Source organism: Schistocerca gregaria, chromosome X, assembly GCF_023897955.1.
Source record: "Schistocerca gregaria isolate iqSchGreg1 chromosome X, iqSchGreg1.2, whole genome shotgun sequence".
Lineage (NCBI taxonomy): Eukaryota > Metazoa > Arthropoda > Insecta > Orthoptera > Acrididae > Schistocerca > Schistocerca gregaria.
In genome coordinates, this window is record NC_064931.1 from 67,668,641 (window position 1) to 67,689,749 (window position 21,109).

General features: G+C 42.3%; 1 protein-coding gene across 2 annotated transcripts in view; it reads left to right on the forward strand.

Annotated features, from left to right (window-relative positions):
• The window catches only part of LOC126298684 (potassium channel subfamily K member 1-like), a 505,323-nt gene that overhangs the window by 275,775 nt on the left and 208,439 nt on the right, over positions 1 to 21,109 (forward strand). The window contains exon 1 of one of the 2 annotated variants that reach the window (XM_049990120.1): positions 2,607 to 2,963. The exons of the other annotated variant lie outside the window; for it this stretch is intronic. Within the exon in view, the coding sequence (XP_049846077.1) occupies positions 2,750 to 2,963 (214 nt within the window). The 5' untranslated portion in view covers positions 2,607 to 2,749. Of the gene's footprint in view, positions 1 to 2,606; positions 2,964 to 21,109 lie in introns of those variants that run through there. 2 annotated transcript variants of the gene reach the window in all.

Consider the following 21,109-nt stretch of genomic DNA (forward strand, 5'->3'; position numbering starts at 1 on the left):
ATAACAGCTCTTGGGAGACGACTCGTAATTTATGTGATTAGTTCAAAGGTATTTTATCGACACTTAGCAGCAGAGAAAGAAAGAAAAATTGGAAATATTTGCAGTGAACAGTTAAGTATAGGAATATGTTCTCTTCCGGCTAGAGTAGCAGTAACTATGAAATTCGTGTTAAATTTTGAACTACTGAACACGTCCTCAAACTGCTACGACTATTCCACATGCGTCGATAAATAGAACACAAGCGAGTATCTCGAAATATGCTAACCACATACTGCTATGTTATTTATTTCGGTGGCCCAGAGATTGTGTCGTGAGCTGCAGTGCAGAAGATCGCATGTTCGAAGCCCACGTCGATTTTTGAAACTCTTTTTTCCATTTGTCACTACTTTATTGGTCGTAAAGATAATTATAACAACGTTACGATGCCATTCCAGACCACTGAAACCAAAACATACTCTCCGTTTTCCGAAAGTTCTGGACCACTGTTGGGCAAAATTCTGTGTGCAATAACCCTGTGCGTGGATTATATTGTTTCCTTTCGTTTGCTTTACAAATATCTGAGCAATCAGATGTGCCCACAGAGGACGACGATGACGAGAACCAACGAGCTTCCCGTACGTCCGTGGAAGGGTGAACCCGCTCTTGGAGTCAAATAACAAGTTATTTCAGCTGAGGTTTCGTTTGGAGAAAAGTACTGTAGAGCAGTTGGAATTAAGGCTCAGAGACTAACTTATGAAACGGACCAAAAGAAACCAACCACTGACTGCAATGCATATGTTACTGTTAACCTTGAGATTTTACGTAACACGAACCTTTCAAATAGCGGTTGGTGATCTGCTTAAAGCAGACACAGCAACAGCTTGCACAGCTGTCCATAAGGTATCTGTCTTATAGCAGTGACCTTTTTTTCGGTTGTAAGAAAAGTTTGGCGATGTCCCCTTTTTCTGTTTATTTGTTCCTAGGGTTACAGCACGACATTTTCGATAGCAAATACTGCGTATCTACCACGAATTGCGGTCGAAGAGCAATAATATTGTCGACAGCCAATTTTGACCGTGCTGCCAAGCATGTTACGTGCTACTTAAGATCAACTGTGAACCTACTTCGGTGGATCCAAGTTTAGTGTTTTACAATAGAGCTGGGTCACGAACATACAGGGTGTCGGAAAAGTCATTCCCTGATTACGTAAATTGATAACTCAAGCTAGAAGTAAGATACAAATATGAAACTTGTATCGAATTGTTTACAACTATGAAAGTTTTGTTTCTGTTTTAGGTTCGTAGTACGTAAGTAGTGGATGAGGTGCAGTGCCCGTGAAGCCATTTAACCAATCAGGAGAAGGCACAGTGTGTCCTGTGGTACCATGAGACACGATCACCAACCACAGTGCAGGGACACTTCCAGACAACATTTGGAATGAGTCCACCTTATGTCAAGAGCATTAAAGCCTGGTATGAGAAGTTCAATAACACAGGATCGGTTTCTGATCTTCCGAGGTCTGGTCGACCAAGAACCTCAGCAGACAGGGTGGAAGTTGTAAGGCAGTCTTTTCTGCGAAGTCCGAAGAAATCGGTGTGCAGGGCCTCACGTGAATTACAGATGCCAAAAAGTTCTCTCCATGACATTTTACACAAACGTTTATAGTTTCGTGCAGACAAAGTGCAAATCGTTCAGGCCTTGTTGCTCAATCAAAGTACACGTCGATATGTCTTTGCGGTCGAAATGCTATCACGTATTGAGGACGATGATGGTTATCTCAGACGAATTGCCTTTTCCGACAAAGCGACCTTTTTTGTCAGTGGAGTAGTGAATCGCCATAATGTGCGCATTTGGAGTTCACAACCCCCTGGCGAGGTCACGGAGTGCACCAGAGGCAGTCCAAAGGTGAATGTTTGGTGCGCGCTATTGCACGATCGAATTATCGGGCCATTCTTCTTCGCTGAGGCTACCGTCACATCTGCAGTGTATCTGGACGTGATGCAACTGTAAGCTGTTCCGCAGCTGCCTTAGTATCACCCCGATGTCTTGTTTCAGCAAGACGGTGCACCGCCTCATTGGGGTTTGGACGTCCGTGCCTATCTCGATATGACCTTTCCTGGACGATTGATTGGCCTCCACGCTCTCCTGACATAACCCCATTTGACTTCTTTTTGTGGGGTTATGTCAAGGACGAGGTCTACGTGTACCAGATCTTGAAACCTTGCGGCAACAGATAACCACAGTCGTTGAATCGATCCCTCCAGTGATGTTGGCTAATGTGTGGACGGAAATTGAATATAGCCTAGACGCGCTACGTGCTATCGAGGGTGCTCATGGGGAAGTTTAATGCTGTGTGAAAAAAACTTTGATAGTTTGTAAACAATTAGACACCATTTTGATATTTGTATCTTATTTCTAGCCTGACTTATCAATTTATGTAATCGGGGAAAGACTTTTCGGTCACACAGTTCGATTTCTGATCTAATGTCAAATGTGATCTCCAGTCAGCAACGTTTCCCAGTCGGTCCCGCGTGCGCATTCTCGCGCGGTAATTGGCATACGCTCCTCGCCGAAGGTCAGCGAGACAGTGGTGCGGTCGCACAGGAGTCGTGTTACCGGTGCGAGTGATAGATCCCGAGGACGCGAACGGGAGCGCGGAGCTGAGGCAGGGAGCGGGCGATAAGCGGCGGCGTGACGTGTGCAGCGGGCGAGCCGGCGGCGGCGGCTGCGGCAGCTGCGGCGGCCAGTGGGTGCCGTGCGCGCGCGCGCCATGCGCCACGAGTGGCCGAGCGCTCGGCCGCGGACCGTGCTGGGCGTGCGGCGCAGCTCGCTGCTGCTGCTGCTGTACGCCGCCTTCTACTGCGTCTACCTGGCCGCCGGCGGCTTCGCCTTCGCCGCCCTCGAGGCCCCCGCCGAAGACGAGCTCAAGGAGCTTCTCGCCATCTCCCGGCGCCGCTTCCTCGACGACCACCCCTGCGTCACAGGTACGCTTCCGGTCGGCGGCGAGGCCGATAACACCGTCCGCTCACTTTGCGCTCGCGAGATATACGACGAAGAATTACTGGATTATCTTGACGAGTAGAACCTGTGAGCGTTGTTCGTCGACATATCCGATGTGTTTCGGTGTCTGTGCGTATCTTCGTACGATCGATTGCAATGTACGATCGCGTTTAAAAGTACGAGCTGCCCAATGAGAAACTTCGATTTTTTAGTACCTTTCCTGACGTATCGTCGACGATCTACAGTAACTGACTACCAAAAATTAATCTATAAACAGTGCTGGTTGAAATGGCTCTAAGCACTTAACATCTGAGGTCATCAGTCCCCTAGACTTAGAAACTACTTAAACCTAACTAACCTAAGGACATCACGTACATCCATGCCCGAGGCAAGATTCGAACCTGCGACCGTAGCAGCAGCGCGGTTCCGGACTGAAGCGCCTAGAACCGCTCGGCCACAACGGCCGGCTATAAACAGTGCTCGTTGCTTCTTATACACTGATGGAAAAAAAACGCGACACCGAGGAGTTGTGTGACATAAACGAAAGTTGGTGCGCATGTTTATATATCTGAAGGATTACGTCTATTCGGATTTCGCGCCAGTCGCATAACAGTGGCGTTAGTAACCCCACTATGGTGATGCAAATCACGCTGTAACAGTTTTGAGCGTTAGCTATCGTCGAGATTGGACGTGGTGAGTTGACGTTAGTCGAGAATGCCCTTATGGCGACAAAGAAGCCGTTATCAGATCTCACTCAGTTTCGACGACGTCGTGTAATCGGGTGAAGAAAAGCTGCGATATTGCAGAAAGATTTGACAAGAATGAAGACGCTGTATGTGACAACCGATAGCAGTGGTCGCGAGAATGTGCGGTCAAAAGAAGATCGGGCTCCGGACGGCCACGTGGCACTAACGAGAGGGAGGAGTGTCGTGTTCGGCGTGGGGCTTTGGCGCATCGTGCTGCAGTGACAAATCGAGGACAGCTCCGAGCGAGATTGCTGTAGTGTGCATTCCACTTACCCCAAACCACCGGCATTTGCCACTTCAGTGGTGTCAAGCGAGAACACGTTGGAGGGCAGCATGAAGGTCTCTTGTGTTTTCTGATGAAAGCTGGTTCTCCCTCTTGCCAGCGATGGCCGGGTGTTGATTACAAGGAGGTCACTTGAGGGCCTGCAGCCAACCTGTTTGCGTGGTAGACACACTGGACCTACACCTTCTAGCAACCCTACCATGACAAAGGTCAAAATTTAATAATGATTATGGTGTTGCTCACGCTGCTAAATACTGCATTTTCGGGCAACACAAAGTTATTAAGTGGCAGGTGTCATTAGAGCACAGTTAATAAAGTCATTTCATGTAATAATGAAAAAACTAGGCACTCATCTTTTCGTGTTTCCCACGCTGTGTCTCGTTGTATAATCGTGGCTTAATCGTCTAAATTCTAGGTAGTTATGATTCCAAGCTCGAATGCAAAGAGGACTAGGTTTTATTCTGCTATATTCAAAAGTTTTGTAGATGTGCTTCACAAACAATTCTTGAAGATTACACTTTTGCAGGATAATGGTGATGTAAGAAAGTAATCAGCACTCCGAATTTAAGTTACACTTCTTTTTTTATTACTTTCGCTGCATATCACGTAACACACAAAACATCACTTCACAATACAAAACATACTTGAAAACATCTTCCTCACTGTTAAAGTTCACATTTTATAAACTAGCTACAATATGCGTCTTTCCAACATGACATCCAAGACTTGACTCTTTCGAGGTCCGACTCTCTAACTCTAACTAACTAATAATCGCTTACGTACCGAAAAATCTGAGTTACAAGTTCATAAAAGATAATAGTGACACAACAAAGAATATACATACGAATAATATCATTGCAATATAAACACATCGATGTATCAAAGTACCTCTACATTAATGAAATCAAATCTGAATGTTGTCTCAGAAATATGTTAACTACTTTACAGAAACACATTAGAATATTGCTGGTATTGAGAGGCTCAGGTGAGGTGCCGTAATGGTTGCATAATTCAAGTACCATTACAACCTGGAGCTACGGTCTGGGATGCGATTTCTTACGACTGCAAAAAAATGGCTCTGAGCACTATGGGACTTAACATCTGTGGTCATCAGTCCCCTAGAACTTAGAACTACTTAAACCTAACTAACCTAAGTACATCACACACATCCATGCCCGAGAGCAGGATTAGAACCTGCGACCGTAGCAGACGCGCGGTTCCGGACTGCGCGCCTAGAACCGCTAGACCACCGCGGCCGGCTCTTACGACTGCAGGAGCACATAAATCCGGTGATTCGGCCCGTTATGCTGCCATTCACGAACAGCATTCCAGGGGGTATTTTCCGACAGCATAACGCATCCCCACATACCGCTGTTGTAATTCAACATGCTCTGCAGAGTGTCGATATGTTACCTTGGCCTGCTCGATCACCAGATATCTGTCTCCAGTCGAGCACTTACGGGACATCATCGGACGACAATTCCAGCGTCATCTAGAAACAGCATTAACCGCCCTATATTGACCGAGCAAGTGCAACAGGCATGGAACGCCATACCACGAACTGACATCCGGCACCTTTACAAGACAGTGCATGCACGTTTGCATTCTTGCATTCGACGGTCTGGCGGTTACACCGGTTATTATTGTATCAGCATTTCACATTACAATGGCTTATCTCGCACTTTCATTAACCTGTGATCTTGAGGATGTTAATCACTTAAGTATATTACCTAGACAAATCTGTTCCAGAAATTTCATTAGTCTACGTTAATTACTTTTGGTGTTGATGACCGGTTTCAGTTAAAGCAAGTTGAGATTAGAATACCCACGTTGAAGTGAGAGCCTTGTAAGCACTGATGAAGTAGTGCCTTGTACTACGCAAGAGTTTTTTTTCAAATTGTTTATTTTACACGGCTGCCTGCCACCTGTTTCATCAATAGTTTCATTCATGCCACCTCACCATAGACATTTTAGATTGAACATCATTGAACTGAAACCAATTACTAAGATTGAGTAAAAAGCAACTTAGACTGTTTCGATATTAGTTTCTGTTTCTAAAAGTCAAAACTCTCCAATTTTTTTGCTTACTCTCCTTTACGTCCGTGCACTTTGTCGTATTTTACTTCCAGGATGTACATACCAATTGTGAAATGTAATTCTGAAAGATGTGAAAAATATTAACCTCGGACTGTTACTACCCCTTTATTGGTATCAAAGGGTCTTCCAAGCACAAATTGGTTTACGTGTGGAAACAGATGCCAAAACAAGTAAAGAGAGAGGATACATCAAAAATTCGTTCTCTAAATTGGTCGTTATTCACACTGACAAATCACCTTTGTGGGACACTATAATATCGACGACTTTTACTTCATCAGTCCAGTACTCGCCCCACATGTCGTTTATACACTTGATACAGAAGACTTGCGCGATGTTCGCAAACTACTTTTAGCAGTATACGAGAAAACTGATAACAAGAATCCCTATTAAATCCCTGGCAGCAGTGACCACAAATTTTCTTGCAATTGTAACAGTCTGTTTTCTGGTTTACAACCGACGATTTTAACTTCAGCTGGAGCTCTCACGATAATCACATGCGCCGAAGTTATGACGGTGTCCTGAAATCGAGAAGGATGTGCAAAATTTTGTGACCTCGGAAAAAGACAACATCTTTTAGATATAAGCGGGGATACGTAGCTTCCCAAATGCGTATTGTTTTCTCACAGTTCGCAAAATATGTTTCGCTTGTGATCACAAAACTTCACTCAATCATCTGGGTTTTAATACGCCGCAAAAGTTTATAAGGTACGTGAAATAACGGTTATTTATATTCCATTATTTAGCTCATAGGAGAACAAATATTACTCTCTCTTGCTGCATCGTCTTTTGATTAGAAATATTATTTGCTACTGGTACGGTATTCCATCTACTTGACAGTTAATATCCAAAGCAAACTACATGATCCAACTCAAATCCGAATAGAATTTATTTCCTGTGGCTAAAATGATGGAAACTGACACACCGGTTATGCCAAAGGATCTATATTGATCTTCTAAAATAAGAAGTATAAAGGCACAACAACGAAAAACACAGACTTTAACTATTTTATTCCTGTTACCATTACCTTAGAAACTGAAATTTGTTGACTGTTTTTACCTTTGTTTTACATCGAAGTGCTACTTGTAAGTTGTCAGCAGAGACGAAGATTCACAGCAGCTCTTATACGTCGTTAATTAACATACAACAATACTATTATTGTTCTATATTCTACGTCGAAGTTTACAGACGCACTCATAAGCTGCAGAAAACTTAGTTGGGTTTCACGAACAGAGAAAGGAAAAGCAAAAAGGCTGTTCTTCCGATCTGCCATGAAGTGAAAACATAGAGTAGCGAACAGCGCTATGGGCGGCTACACAGCATCTATAGGGAACGTACGTTACAGGTACGACGTTTCTGAAAAATACAGGTCACTAGATACAGGTCATTACAACACTCGAACAAGAGAACGAACTAGCTCGTAGCGAAACTGGATTAACCCTCTCGCCATTTACGAGAAAAACTTATACGATGATAGCCTACCGAATATGAGTCCGTTGCTTTGCTGAAAGAACGTAACTGCTGTGTAGGCTACATATTCACGTAACGAAGCTTTCTCAGGTCCACCGTTACACCTGGCCAGTCCTGGCACTTCTCCAAGCCTGTTGACCTCGCTCACGCGCAGTTTCTTCGCAACTCAACCAGCGCTTGAGTGAACGAGCTGTGACGACTGTAAGTTGGAAACCCAGTAACATTAAAATAAAAGATAAGGTATACTCTGGTGGAAATTCTACATAAAAAGGACACCACCACCTCGACACTCGCATTTTTGTACTGCCTTTGTCTACGTTTCTAATCTTGTCACACAGCTTCTCCAAATGTTCTTTTACGTACCGATCTACGACTCTATCTGCTCTGCCTTGTTCAGCTATGGTGTTCATCTTTTGTTGGTACATTTGCGTAATAAAGTAAACTAAGTACCCACTTGATGTGCGGAGTAATTTTATTTATACGGTTTTTAAAGTAGACGTGTTGTGTTTGTTTAGCCCAAATAGATAAACTGGAACACCGTGCCATCACACAATTCTTCGTTTCACACTGTTTATCAACAACGCAAAATTGTGCTCCAAAGGTCGATCAACATGCTGCTAAACAGGTACTCAGTGATCATAAGGCCGTGACATTGTCACTGAAAACAGCAGTAAACAGGAATATAAAGAAAGGAGGGAAAATATTTCTACTTAGTAACAGCAACAAGAAACACACTTTAGGTTAAGTGAGAGGTAAACATGAAAATTCCATCTCCAATACTGACAATATTGAGCAACAAAGAACAAAGTTCAGGCGTACTGTGCAGTACGAATTAGACAGGTATGTACCGAGCAATGTTTTGAGAGCTTTAGGGTGCTGCTGCGAAAGCAAAGAGATTTTCACTGCAAATTTGAAGTAGCCGAAGGCTCACAGACAACCCAAATCTGACCGAAGCCAAAATTAGGGAAAGGAGGTCCATGCATAGCGCTTCAACAAATTCGAATGTAAAATACTAATTACCGACTTGACGGATGTCCTACGAAGTTTCAGTCTTCTGTTAAACTACCTGGGGTACCAGGTTTCTCTGCTTCTCACGGTGCCCATTCTCAGGCTGTTTAAACAAACTATTCTACTCAGTTTGTGTGTTGCAGCTTAGATGAAAACGTTATATCTATGTTTCTAAGTAGAGAGATGGTTGAACCGCGCGACTGCTACGGTCGCAGGTTCGAATCCTGCCTCGGGCATGGATGTGTGTGATGTCCTTAGGTTAGTTAGGTTTAAGTAGTTCTAATTTCTAGGGGACTGATGACCATAGCTGTTAAGTCCCATAGTGCTCAGAGCCATTTGAACCATTTTTTTTAGAGATGGTTGAAAAGCTGTTTGTTTATCGAAGACTGACAGCGACTTTTGTGCATCGAGAAGAACCGTAGGCTAAGAACATGACAGTAAATACAGCTCGTGGTAAGAGAAGAAAGTCACTATCCAGTGATCTGTACCGCCGATCGGGATTCACAACACGCACTGTAATTCAAATGCGACACCAGAGACCTCAGAATTCAGTCCGCTTCTCGCGAAACCGGCTTCGCAGTCCAAGTTGAACGGGACCAACTCGTGCTCAGAACACAACATCCAATTATCTGATTACGTAAACAACGTTTTAGCACCACGTGTATGATGGCTATGTCATTGATTATTCACAGACGAGAATTGAAAGAAGTAATGTGGTATGATAACTTATCCTAAACTTTACCTCGTACAAAAGAAAGGGCGGAAAAAAGCGGCAGTCTGCTATTCCCTACCACAGGTAGAAAGAGAAAAAGGAGATTTGGACTTAACGCCACATTCATAACGAAGTCACTGAAGACGGAGCACAAGTTCGTATAATAAGGAGTCTCTTCAATGGATGAATCTCAGCATTCACCACAAGTTATTCAGGTAAACTCTAAATCTGGTTGACCAGATGTGAACTGTACCCTGGTTTTCGAGAATATTTACAACTGAGCCACTTCACTCTGTACACCAAATTAAAACATTTGGTCTTCTGTTTTCCTTTGTGCACTAACCTTCTTGGTTTTTAACGGACTATCAGCTCATATTCAGTATCTCGAAAAATATCGAAATTCTGTGGTCGTAAAAATGGAAAAAAGATTCAGATTTAATGGCCCATAACGACATAATTTGAGACGGAGGCACACTTTCGGTTTGGGTAAAGAAATAGTCCTTGTCCTTTTCAGAGGATCCAACCCGATATTTGCGTTAAGAGATTTAGGGAAGCCATGCAAAACCTAAATGTGGATGGTCAGTCGGGGATTTTAATTACCTTAATCCCGAATGCGAGGGACCGAGCGAGGTGGGGTAATGGTTAGCACACTGGACTCGCATCCGAGCCGAAGATGGTTCAGAGGCCCGTCCGGCCATCCAGATTTAGGTTTCTGGTGGTTTCTTCAAATCACTGAAGGCATATGTCTGAATGGTTCCTCCGACAAGGGCACGGCCGATTTCATTCCCCATCTTTTCCTAATCTGAGCTTGTGTTCCATCTCTAATGACCGCACAGGCTATAGGACGTTAAACTCCTTCTTCCGAATACGGGGCATTGCCTTAACCACTGCTACACCTCGAATGGTTTCTGTCTTCGGCTTTAGAAATGTAGAGCCCATAGTATGATTCTTCATGGACATCGCCAAAGGAAGGAAGCGTTTCAGTGTACAACGAATGCTAAATAACTTTCGAGAAACAATTCGTGAATTGCATGCAGCCTACCCGGGAAAAATCAAAGCTGTATAACCAATAAAAAGTGGCAAAAATCCATTTTTTACATATATAAACGATCTGACGAATAGGATACTAACCAATCTGCGAGTGTTTGCTGATGACAATGTAGTGTATGGGAAAAGTGTCGTCTTTGAGTGACTCTTGAGTGACACTGCTAAGTGATATGAAATGGAACGAGAACGAAAGATCGGTCGTAGGGAAGGCGAATGTCGACTTCAATTTTTGGGAGAATTATAGGAAAGTGTAGCTCATCTATGAACGACGCGGTATGCGTACCACTTGTATGCCCCATTCTTGAGTATAGCTTGACTGTTTGTGATAGCTGCCATCTGGGAAGACATCGAAGCAATTCAGACATGTGCTACTAGGTTTGTTCCAGGCATGTTCAATCAGCACGCGATTGTTACAGAAATGCTCATTGAACTCAAATAAGAATCCGTCGAGGTAAGAAGACGTTCTTTTCGAGGAACACTACTGACGAAGTACGTAGAGCGGGCATTTGCGACAGACTACAAGACGATCCTACAGCCACCAACATACATCTCGTTTAAGGATCATGAAGACAAGATAACAGATCTTAGCGATCGCTCCGTTTGTAAGTAGAACAGGAGTGGGAAGTATGTATGTAGATGACGTTGAACCCTCATCAGACATACGAAATGATTTCATTAGTTTATAATAAATTATGCGTCTAATAACTTACAGTGACGTTTCTTCAGTGAACATGCCATGTGATTCCCCAAATGCCATGTGCCAGCAGCGAGTGGTTTGCATTTTCGTGGAACTATATAAACCAATTAAATGTAAAAACATAGTAATCGAATTATGTCTGCTTATTAAACACTAGAAAATAATACGTCGTAATTTTCAGGTTATACTTTCATGTCGCAATACAGGAAGACACGTAGTTGGTATAAAAGTCTTGTGATTTCGATTTTATTGGACAAATTAGTGTTGGAATTTTGTGCCTACATTCATTTCGTTTTATATTTGCCGTCTCAGATAATTTATCATCAAATACTAGATATTTTGTAAACTGAGGATGGAGGAGGAGAAAGGAAAGAACTATTGACGTCGGCTGCATCATAATATGTATCACAGCTGTGGATTCCGCGTGGTGTCTGTTCTTTCGGACATGTCCGAAGGAACGGACATCACGCATACCTATAAATATTAACTAGTTATAAACTGATATCTCTGTTAATATTGAAATCGGTGAGATACTGGTGCGTGAGGCTTTTGTACATATTTATACGACTTACGACGTATCGTCAAACAAATCAATTCAAATAGCAACCCAGGTTTGTTGCAATGTCCCAGAGCGTGCCCCTCCTAAGACGTATACAAAAGCATCGAGCACGTCTGGGGAATATCTGCAATTTATTTCTCAACCAGGATACGTCGGTCCCACGTAACTTGAAAGGGAAATTTCTCTTATAAACTGATTGTGGATTTGTTCTGACATGTTGGAAGCCGCAATCATGTCTTTTATGCTATATACTGTGCATTCTTGACAATACTGTTCGCCGAGATATGTAACAACACAATGGGAGCCCTTCACTATATTATCCTTGTGCAGATGTATGCCATCCGCATTTGTAAGAGCAGCTGCAGTTCAACTACATCTACATGTCTACACAAGTGCCTGGCAGAGGTTTCATCGAACTACTTCCAGACTACGTCTCTACCGTTTCACTCTCGAATAGCGCGCGGGAAAAACGAATACTTAAATCTCTCCCCGCAGACTTGAATTTCTCTAAGTTCATTATGATTATAATTTCTCCCTATGTAGGCTGCCGTCAACAAAGCATTTTCGCGTTCAGTGGAGGAATCTGGTGATTGAAATTTCGTAGAAAGATTTCGCCGTAACGGAAAACGCCTTTGTTTTAATGATTGCCAGCCCAATTCACGTATTATGTCTGTGACACTCTCTCCCTTAATTCACAATAATACAAAACGAACTGTCCTTCTTTGAACTTTTTCGATTTCCTCCGTCAATCCTATCTGGTAACGATTCAATATCACGCAGCAGTACACCATAAAAGAACGGGCAAGCGTATTGTAGTCAGTCTCTTTAGCAAACTTCTTGCACCTTCTACGTATTCTGTCACTAAAACACAGCCTTTTGTTTGTCTTAACATTTTATTTTCAATTTGATCGTTCCAGTTTAAGTTGTTCATAATTGTAATGCCTAGGTATTTAGTTGAAGTGATAGTCTACACGGAGGGAACGAGAACTCCATCGACAAACTTTCGGAGGTGGTAAAAAAATGTTTAGTAAACACAGGCTCTAAAATGTATACCTTAAGAGCTATGAGCACTTGTTCATCTCCGTTACTATGGAATACATCACTTCTACTGAACAAATGTTCATAGCTCTTAAGGTGTGCATTTTGGAACCCATTTTTACTGGACACGTTTTCTTGTTTTGCTCATTACTACCTCCTCCCAAAATATGGTAAACAAAGAGCTTGCGCTAGAAGAGATGTGTTTAACAGTATCTAAAATGAACAATTGCTCATAACTCGTAAGTTGCGCATTTTAGACGCCATGTTTATTAGATATTTTTTCCTTGTTTTGGTCCATACTACCACCTCCGAAAGTTGGTTGGTGGAGTTCACGTTCACCCTGCATATTCCTTTTAGTACTCATGTGGATGACTTCACACATTGTTCATAATTTAGAGTCAACTGCCACACTCCACACAATACAAATATCTTATCGAAATCATTTTGCAATTAGTTTTGATCTTCTGATCACTTTAGCAGACGGTAAAGGATAACATCTTCTGCAGGCGATTTAAGACGTCTGCTAAGATTGTGTTCTAAATAATTTACACAGATTACGAAAAGCAGAGGGACTGCACCACTTCCTTGGGGAACGGCTGATGTAATTACTTATGTTTCACTCGATGACTTTCCATCAGTTAGTACGAAATGCGATCTTTCTGACAGGAACTCACGAATCCAGTTGCACAACTCAGGCGATACTCCACAGGCAAACAATTTAACTAGAAGTCGCTTGTGAGGTACGGTGTCAAAAGCTTTCTGTAAATCTACAAATATGGAATCAAAGTGTGAATAAAGAGCTGGTTGTGGTTGACAAGGACGATATTTTCTGAATCCGTGCTGACTATGTATCATGTATGTATTCTTCGAGGGAATTCATAATGTTCGAAGATAGTATATTTTCCAAAATCCTACTGTAAGTCAGCGTCAATGAAATCTCTGGAAGCTAAACAAGAAGTTTCCTGATACTCAGGAATTACATTAGTCTGCCATTTAATACTCGGTGATCCTCGGTAGTAACGTTATATAGGTGTTCTTACAAGGGTGAACGAACAGAGTCTCTTTGCTTACTCATTAATGTCGGAAGATGCTGAGAAAGCAGAGTCTATAGCTCTCTCCATTCAAAAGAGAACGCACAAGTGACGACACGCAAAGTTTTGCAGAGATTCGTGCGTCTGTGAAAAGATCTGTCCGCGAAGCATACAACTACCACTGTCACACCTTAGCAAAAGGTCTGGCAGAGAACCCGCGAAAATTCTGATACTACGTAAAATCGCTAGGCGGGTCTAAGGCATCTATTCAGTCCCTCGTTGACCAGTCTGGTGTGGTAGTTGAAGACAGCAAAACGAAATTCGAAGTTTTAAATTTCACGTTCAAGAAATCGTTCACTTAGGAGATTCGTACAAACATACCGCCATTTGACCATCGGACTGACTCCCTATGGATGAGATAGTAATAAGCGTCCTTGGTGTAGATAAACAAATGACAGATTTGAAACTAAATAAATCACCAGGTCCAGATGGAATACCAATTCGATTTTACAAAGAGTATTCTACATCATTGGACCCTTACCTATCATGCACTTTAGGCAAACTCCCAAGTGACTGGAAAACAGTGCAGGTGACTCCAGTATATCAGAAGGGCAAGAGAACGGACTAGCAAAATTACAGACCAGTATCCCTAACTTCTGCTTACTGCAGAATCCTTGAACATATTCTCAGTTCGAATAAAATAACTTTCTTCAGTCTGAGAAGCTTATGTCCACGAATCAGCATGGTTTTATAAACCATCGGTCGTGTGAAACTCAGCTTGCCCTTTTCTCACGTGATATACTGTGAGATATTGATGACAGGTAACAGGCAGATTCCATTTTTCTGGATTTCCGGAAAGCATTTGACACGGTGCCCCATTGCAGGCTGTTAACGAAAGTACGAACATAGGGAATAAGTTCACAGATATGTAAGGGGCTCGAAGGCTTCTTAAATAATAGAAACCAGTATGTTGTCCTCGACGGCGAATGTTCATCAGAGACAAGGGTATCGTCAGCAGTGCCCCAGGGAAGTGCGATAGAACGCATGTTGCTCTCTGTATGAATAAATGATTTGGCGGACAGGGTGGGCAGCAATCTGCACTTTTGCTGAAGATGCTGCGGTGTACGGTAAGGTGTCGAAGTACGATAGTAGTACATTGGTGTTTCCTCTAAAACTCATACACTGTTCACTACCTAGAATAAGTACTCTGTGTGCTTCTGAATACGCTTCTGAACGCACTTTTGCCCGAAACAATGAAGGATCCCAACATTTAGCTACATATTGGTGTTAAACACTGCTTATTAGATTATTCTGTACAATACATACTATCGAAAAAACATCACAGGTGGTTGTCTATGTTTTAGCTGTTCTGTCAGAGGGTGGGATTAGAGATTAGGGAGCTTCTTGTTACCGTTGGCTCTATTGAGATCCAGTCCGGCGTACATTACGGCTAATACGAAGCTGCGGTTTTAATTAGGGAGTAACTTTCCGACTTACGTAAGGACAGCAAGGCGTATGTGCTTCGAATCACGTGCTGCGGCTGCCAGCCTGTTCTGTGGCTGCCAGGGCGGTAGGCGCGGCTCCATCGTTGAGGCGAGCTACCATGTGTTAGCAATCAAATCACGTCTGATTTAGTACAATAAAATCCTTCATTCCTCAGAGAGGATACCAGAGGATGCTTCGATTCGGACGCAGCTGATGGGAGCACTGTACCCAGCCCGCATTTGTGTCTTAGCGACTTTTCGTCCTCGTACAAATGTGTAGTAACTTGTGCTAAAATTCATGAGAGTGTTCAAGACAAGAATGTCGCGAACCCATTTCTCACAGAGAACTTAACAACGATGATCCAGAAGACTGAATATAAAGAAAGGTTAGGGACAGTTATTTCATCTCGGGTTCGTTTTCGAGGTCCCACATGATGGACAACACAGTTTCAGCAACGTTTTCTTTAATCATTTCTTTGCTTACACAGAGTTTTAGGCGGATTCGTAGGGGAAAATGCAGTTCAGTGAATTTATTACTTGAGTACTTTCATGCCACAAACTAAGTAAGGCTAGAACTTTCCATTTCGTGCGTTCTGTGTTATAGGTTGGTCTGCAACTGAAAATCATCGTAGGCTGGCCGCGTGGAAAAATTCTTTTGCGTTTTGGTCTGTGATGGGTACTCTTGTTCATCGACAACTGAGAAATTTCGAACGCAATTAAAGGGCTGAATTGTGTATGCAGGTAAACATTCTGAAATTTTCACTAAAGTGTTCTGGCACTTGGCGACGTTAACAACGAACCTTGTGGTATTAAGAATAACTGTTGACGGCTAGAAAATCACGAACAGCATAACGTTGTAAAATTGTTGCTAGTGACTTTTTTTAAGTGTAGTGCTTTGTTGCTTGAATCATTCTTGATGGTTTTTGAGTGGAGCGATATGCATTGATGAATGATGTCAATTATGAGATTGAAATGGAAGGTTTATATTTAGTCTATACTATCAATTTAGGTGTATGGCAGTAAGACATTAGCCTGTAATTGCAAAATCGTTCAAAAACAGAAGACTGCTCAAGAGAGAAGTTGGTAGTATGGATGTTGTGATTATTACTAGAGACAGGGGACCAGACGAATGGCTCGGAGAACAGACTCAAGTTGATGTTTTATTTTTCCAAAAAGTAAGAAAAGGTCAATACGATCAACCGAAGAACGCAGAGAAATCGCATAGAAATTGTGCAGCGTCAGCCTGGACACGCAGAGCTGAAGACTGCAATGCGTGGAAAATTCGAGAGAATTCTGAACGGCTCATGATGACAATTCTTCTTCGCAGTTGTCATGCAATGCATCGTATTATTTTACTTTCACCGTCGACGCCACTGTCAGTCGTAACAAATTACGGTTTTGAAACTTGAGCTGAAATTAATCTGTTCAAAGTTCTTACACAGATTTATACTCGGACCCTTTGTTTGTAGATATTTTTTATTCTATCCATAGGTGTTTGTGTTCCCATCTGCTGTCTTCTCCTATCGATGTTGCCACAGGTGATCACAAGGACCCATAACTGTGAAACGTCACTCAAGTTCTGTGAGGTAAACTCAAACTTGTAATTAATAGTCCGAAAGAATCGAAGGTAGCAACAGTAGCACGATGTAATTGATTGCACGAATATGTAATAAGTATTGATATGGGATATATATTAGTGTTATTTTCGTTGAGTCTTGCAAACTGTTTGTAATACCATGAACGACTGATCTGTAAGCTTTCTGTAGAGTACTAATATGGTTTGTTCCAACATCTCAACGACATTTCGCTGACACTTTTTTCGCTCACTGACATTTCACTGACACATTTTTAGTCGTTTTCACATCACTGAAATACCTCCTGCAACGTATTTAAATTGCACTGCTCATGCTTAGTGTTCTTACCAGATGCGATACATCTACAGATTATTTCGTGATTCACAATTAAGTGCCTGATAGAGGATTCATCGAATCACCTTCAAGCTATTTCTCTACCGTTCTGCGCTCGAACAGTGCGCAGGAAAAACGAACAGTTCAGTTTTTCGGTGTGTGCTCTGATCTCTCTTATTTTATTACGATGATCATTCCTCCGTATATAGGCGGGTGCCAACAAAATATTTTCACAACTCGAGGACAAAGTTAGTGATTGAGATTTCACGAGAAGATCCTGCCACAAGGAAAATCGCCTTTGCTTTAATGATTGACATCCCAATTCACGTATCATAGCTTCTCTGTTTCGTGATAATACAACATGAGATGCCCATCTTCGAACTTTTTCTATGTCCTCGGACAGTTCTACCCGATCCGTGTCCCACACTGCACAGTAATATTCTAGTAGAGGGCGGATAGGTGTAGTTTAAGCACTATCTTTAACAGACGTGTTACATTTTTTGAGTGTTCTGCCAATAAATCACAGTCTCTGGTTTGCTTTACTCACAACATTATCAATGTGATCGTTCCAATTGAAGTCATACGAGTACATAAGGGGCTTGAACAATGTCAGATTTTGAGTGATCACTATGAAGGACGCTAGTATATAACGTATACGTGCAAGTCAGCGTTATCAGTGCCTGACAGAGTTTGAAAGAGCCCTCATTGTAGGTTCCCATCTGGGCAGCTGGTCGAATTATTCGATATCCAGATTTGTGGGGAATGCGGATGTGATAGTGGTTCGATGTTTCACTGCATGGGAACGCGAAGGCAGGCATACGTGTCGTCAAGGTTCCAGTCAACCAGGTCTGACCACAGCGAGCATCGCCATATTGTGCGCCAGATACTTCATAATCTGTTCATTTCTGGAACACAACCTACGACCAGCTTAGAGACAGAAGTGATGACACTTTCTGCAGGACCTGACCTTCATTTTGCAGGACAATGCTCAAGCACGTACAGTGCAAGCTGTTACTGCTTTGTTTGACTGATGGGGTTACTAAGTGCTATACCACCCACTGCACTCCCCTGACTTAAGTTCTCGTGAGTTCATCCCGATTTCTAAACTGAAGGAAACACTTCACGGCATTCGCTTCGGAACTGCTACAAATTCGTCAGGCAATAGACCGTGCTGCTCGAACTGTCAACACAACTTCCACGTCGTTGGCAACGGGTTATACACAATTCTGGTACCTACTTTGAAGGTCAGTAAAACTTTGAAACACGTATCTATTTTGTACGAGCTGTAAATAAATAGTTGCCACTATTTAAGTTCCAACCCTCATATGTTACCGATCGTGCGATAGTTTCGTGGTGCCGTTTTTCAACGAGCAATTGCTCGTCCATAGATGGTACGTGCCTATGAACTGTCTATGTAATGCCGAGCTACTCACTTGACTGGAAGATCCCCAGATCTCTTCCCAGCAGAAATTATGTGGGATCAGCTCGTACGTCAACTCCGTCGCAGTACCAGTAGCTACGATATTAGGGATCAATTACAACAGCTGTGGGCCAGCACGAGCGACTATCGCGAAAATTGAATGGGCATCATTTTTAAGATATAGAAACACGCCTACCAACGTTCGTTTATGTCGTACAACTCCTTCTTGGTATTTGTCTTTTGTATCTGCAGCTCTTGTCTTTCTTTCCGTGTTTGCAATTAAACTATCGGATATAGGATCCGCCTATTATGCAAAACCACAGTTTTTTCTTGTTATCCAAACACGCCATCATCAGTGGATTTTGTTTATTGAAAACTGTACAAAGTGAACATAATTAGGTTGTAAATGATCTAACAAAGTGAGTCCTCACTCTGTAAGGTCAATTACAACCTAAAATATGTTCACTTTTCACATTGTTCGATAAAGAAAGCCCAATGATGATGACACACATGTGCCGGAACATGTGTGAGTAACAATAAAAAACAGTGTTTTTTCGTAAAAGGCGTAACCTATATCCAATAACATACTCTTTGGAATTGTGATTTTCTTCGGTAGTGTATTTTCAATCGTTGATCATAACATAGGTGGATATAGTGTGTGTATGTCTTACAAAGCTGTATAGAAGGCACATCTTTTGGCAGTTCGCATGTTCCCAGTGATACGTTATAGGGATTACTGCTGAGACGCCAAACTCTTGGTGAACTGTGTTTCGTCCTTATATAGAGAGATAGCTTCAGTCTCCGAAACTTTCCAGTTTCGGTTCAGTAAATGGCACTGATGATAACATATCTGCCACTCCTCGTAGCAACACACTTTAGTCTACCAATTACGAAACCTGCTCACGCATCTGGCCCTTTCTTAATTTACTTTTTACAATACCTCCATTGAAATATTTTTCGTAATTTTCATTTTCTAGCAATTCTTGTTTGCATCTGTTACGGTACTATGTGTTATATTCATTCTTGTCACCGATAGATGTGTCGTGACTTCTATTCGAGCCGGCCGGTGTGGCCAAGCGGTTCTAGGCGCAACAATCTGGAACCGAGCGACCGCTACGGTCGCAGGTTCGAATCCTGCCTCGGGCATGGATGTGTGTGATGTCCTTAGGTTAGTTAGGTTTAAGTAGTTCTAAGTTCTAGGGGACTGATGACCTCAGCTGTTGAGTCCCATAGTGCTCAGAGCCATTTTTGAACTTCTATTCGATACATGGCTCGCACGTCAGTGACAGTTATTGTGTACAATCGTAAGTAAAGTTAGCGGCTGATTCCACAGTTTATATGGTGTCCACAGACGCAATTCGTCATGTTGGATGCATCTCTATAAAATGGTGGATAGTTGTAAAGAAGTCCATACGCGAGACCCTCATTTGAGATATTCAGTGTTTCGTATCCTCATCAAATCGGTCTTAAATGCTCGGAAGAAGTCGGAAACGTACTGTTAGGATAGCGACTGGTCGGTTTCATCGATGCGGAAGTGTTCTGCACATGAATGGAGAACGTAAACAATTGTCGAAAGAAATACGCAATATTAGGTAATTTTACAGAGAAAAATGTTAGAAAGAAATCTTATAATAATTCTTCTGGCTACTTCATATGTTTCAGATAATGACTGTAAACACAAGTTGTAAGTAACTATGAGCGTATGGAAACATATAGGTACTAATCTTTCCACCGTTAAGTATATAACTAAGGGCAGCAACTTATAATTAGGCTGAATATCTTTCACGATTCACTGAAGTGCGGTTTGCAAATCATAAACGAATGTATACATGCGTAAGTACTTCTACTTCAGATATTATATCATTCAATAATATTTTTTCATTCTTTACAGTATTTATTTCCAAAAGTAAATACTGGATGCAATATTCTTCAAATCTCTATATTCAACTATTTTTGGAGGCCCATGACATACACCAGAATTCTAGAAATATTTTTGCAGGCCCATGACATAGCCAGAATTCTAGAACAGAGAGATCACAACTGTGCCAGATAACAATAGTACCATGGACTGGTGCCATAAGACTCTGCCCTGAAACAGACAGATTACACCTCTACATTATTACTCCGCAAGACACAGTGTGTGGAGGAGGGTACTTGGCGGTATCACTATGGTTCCCCATCTGCCTTGTTCCATTCGCGAATAATGTATGGGAAGACAGTCAATATGTAGTAGTCCGTATGAGCTCTAATTTCTCTATCTTTCTCGACGTCTTAATTTCGCGGGAGGTATGTAGGAAAAAGTAATATGTGGCACGTCTTTTATCAGAACGTACGCTCTCAGACTTTCGCCAGTACGTCTCTCCGGGATGCACAGTCCCGTGACGAAACGTGTAGCTCTTCCTTGGACCTTCATCATATCTTCCATTAATCCAGCCTGATAAGAGTCCCAGAAAAAGAGGAATAGACATATTGAAACTTCGAGTTATTCTATGATGAGTGTCCGTTTAACATACACTCCTGGAAATGGAAAAAAGAACACATTGACACCGGTGTGTCAGACCCACCATACTTGCTCCGGACACTGCGAGAGGGCTATACAAGCAATGATCACACGCACGGCACAGCGGACACACC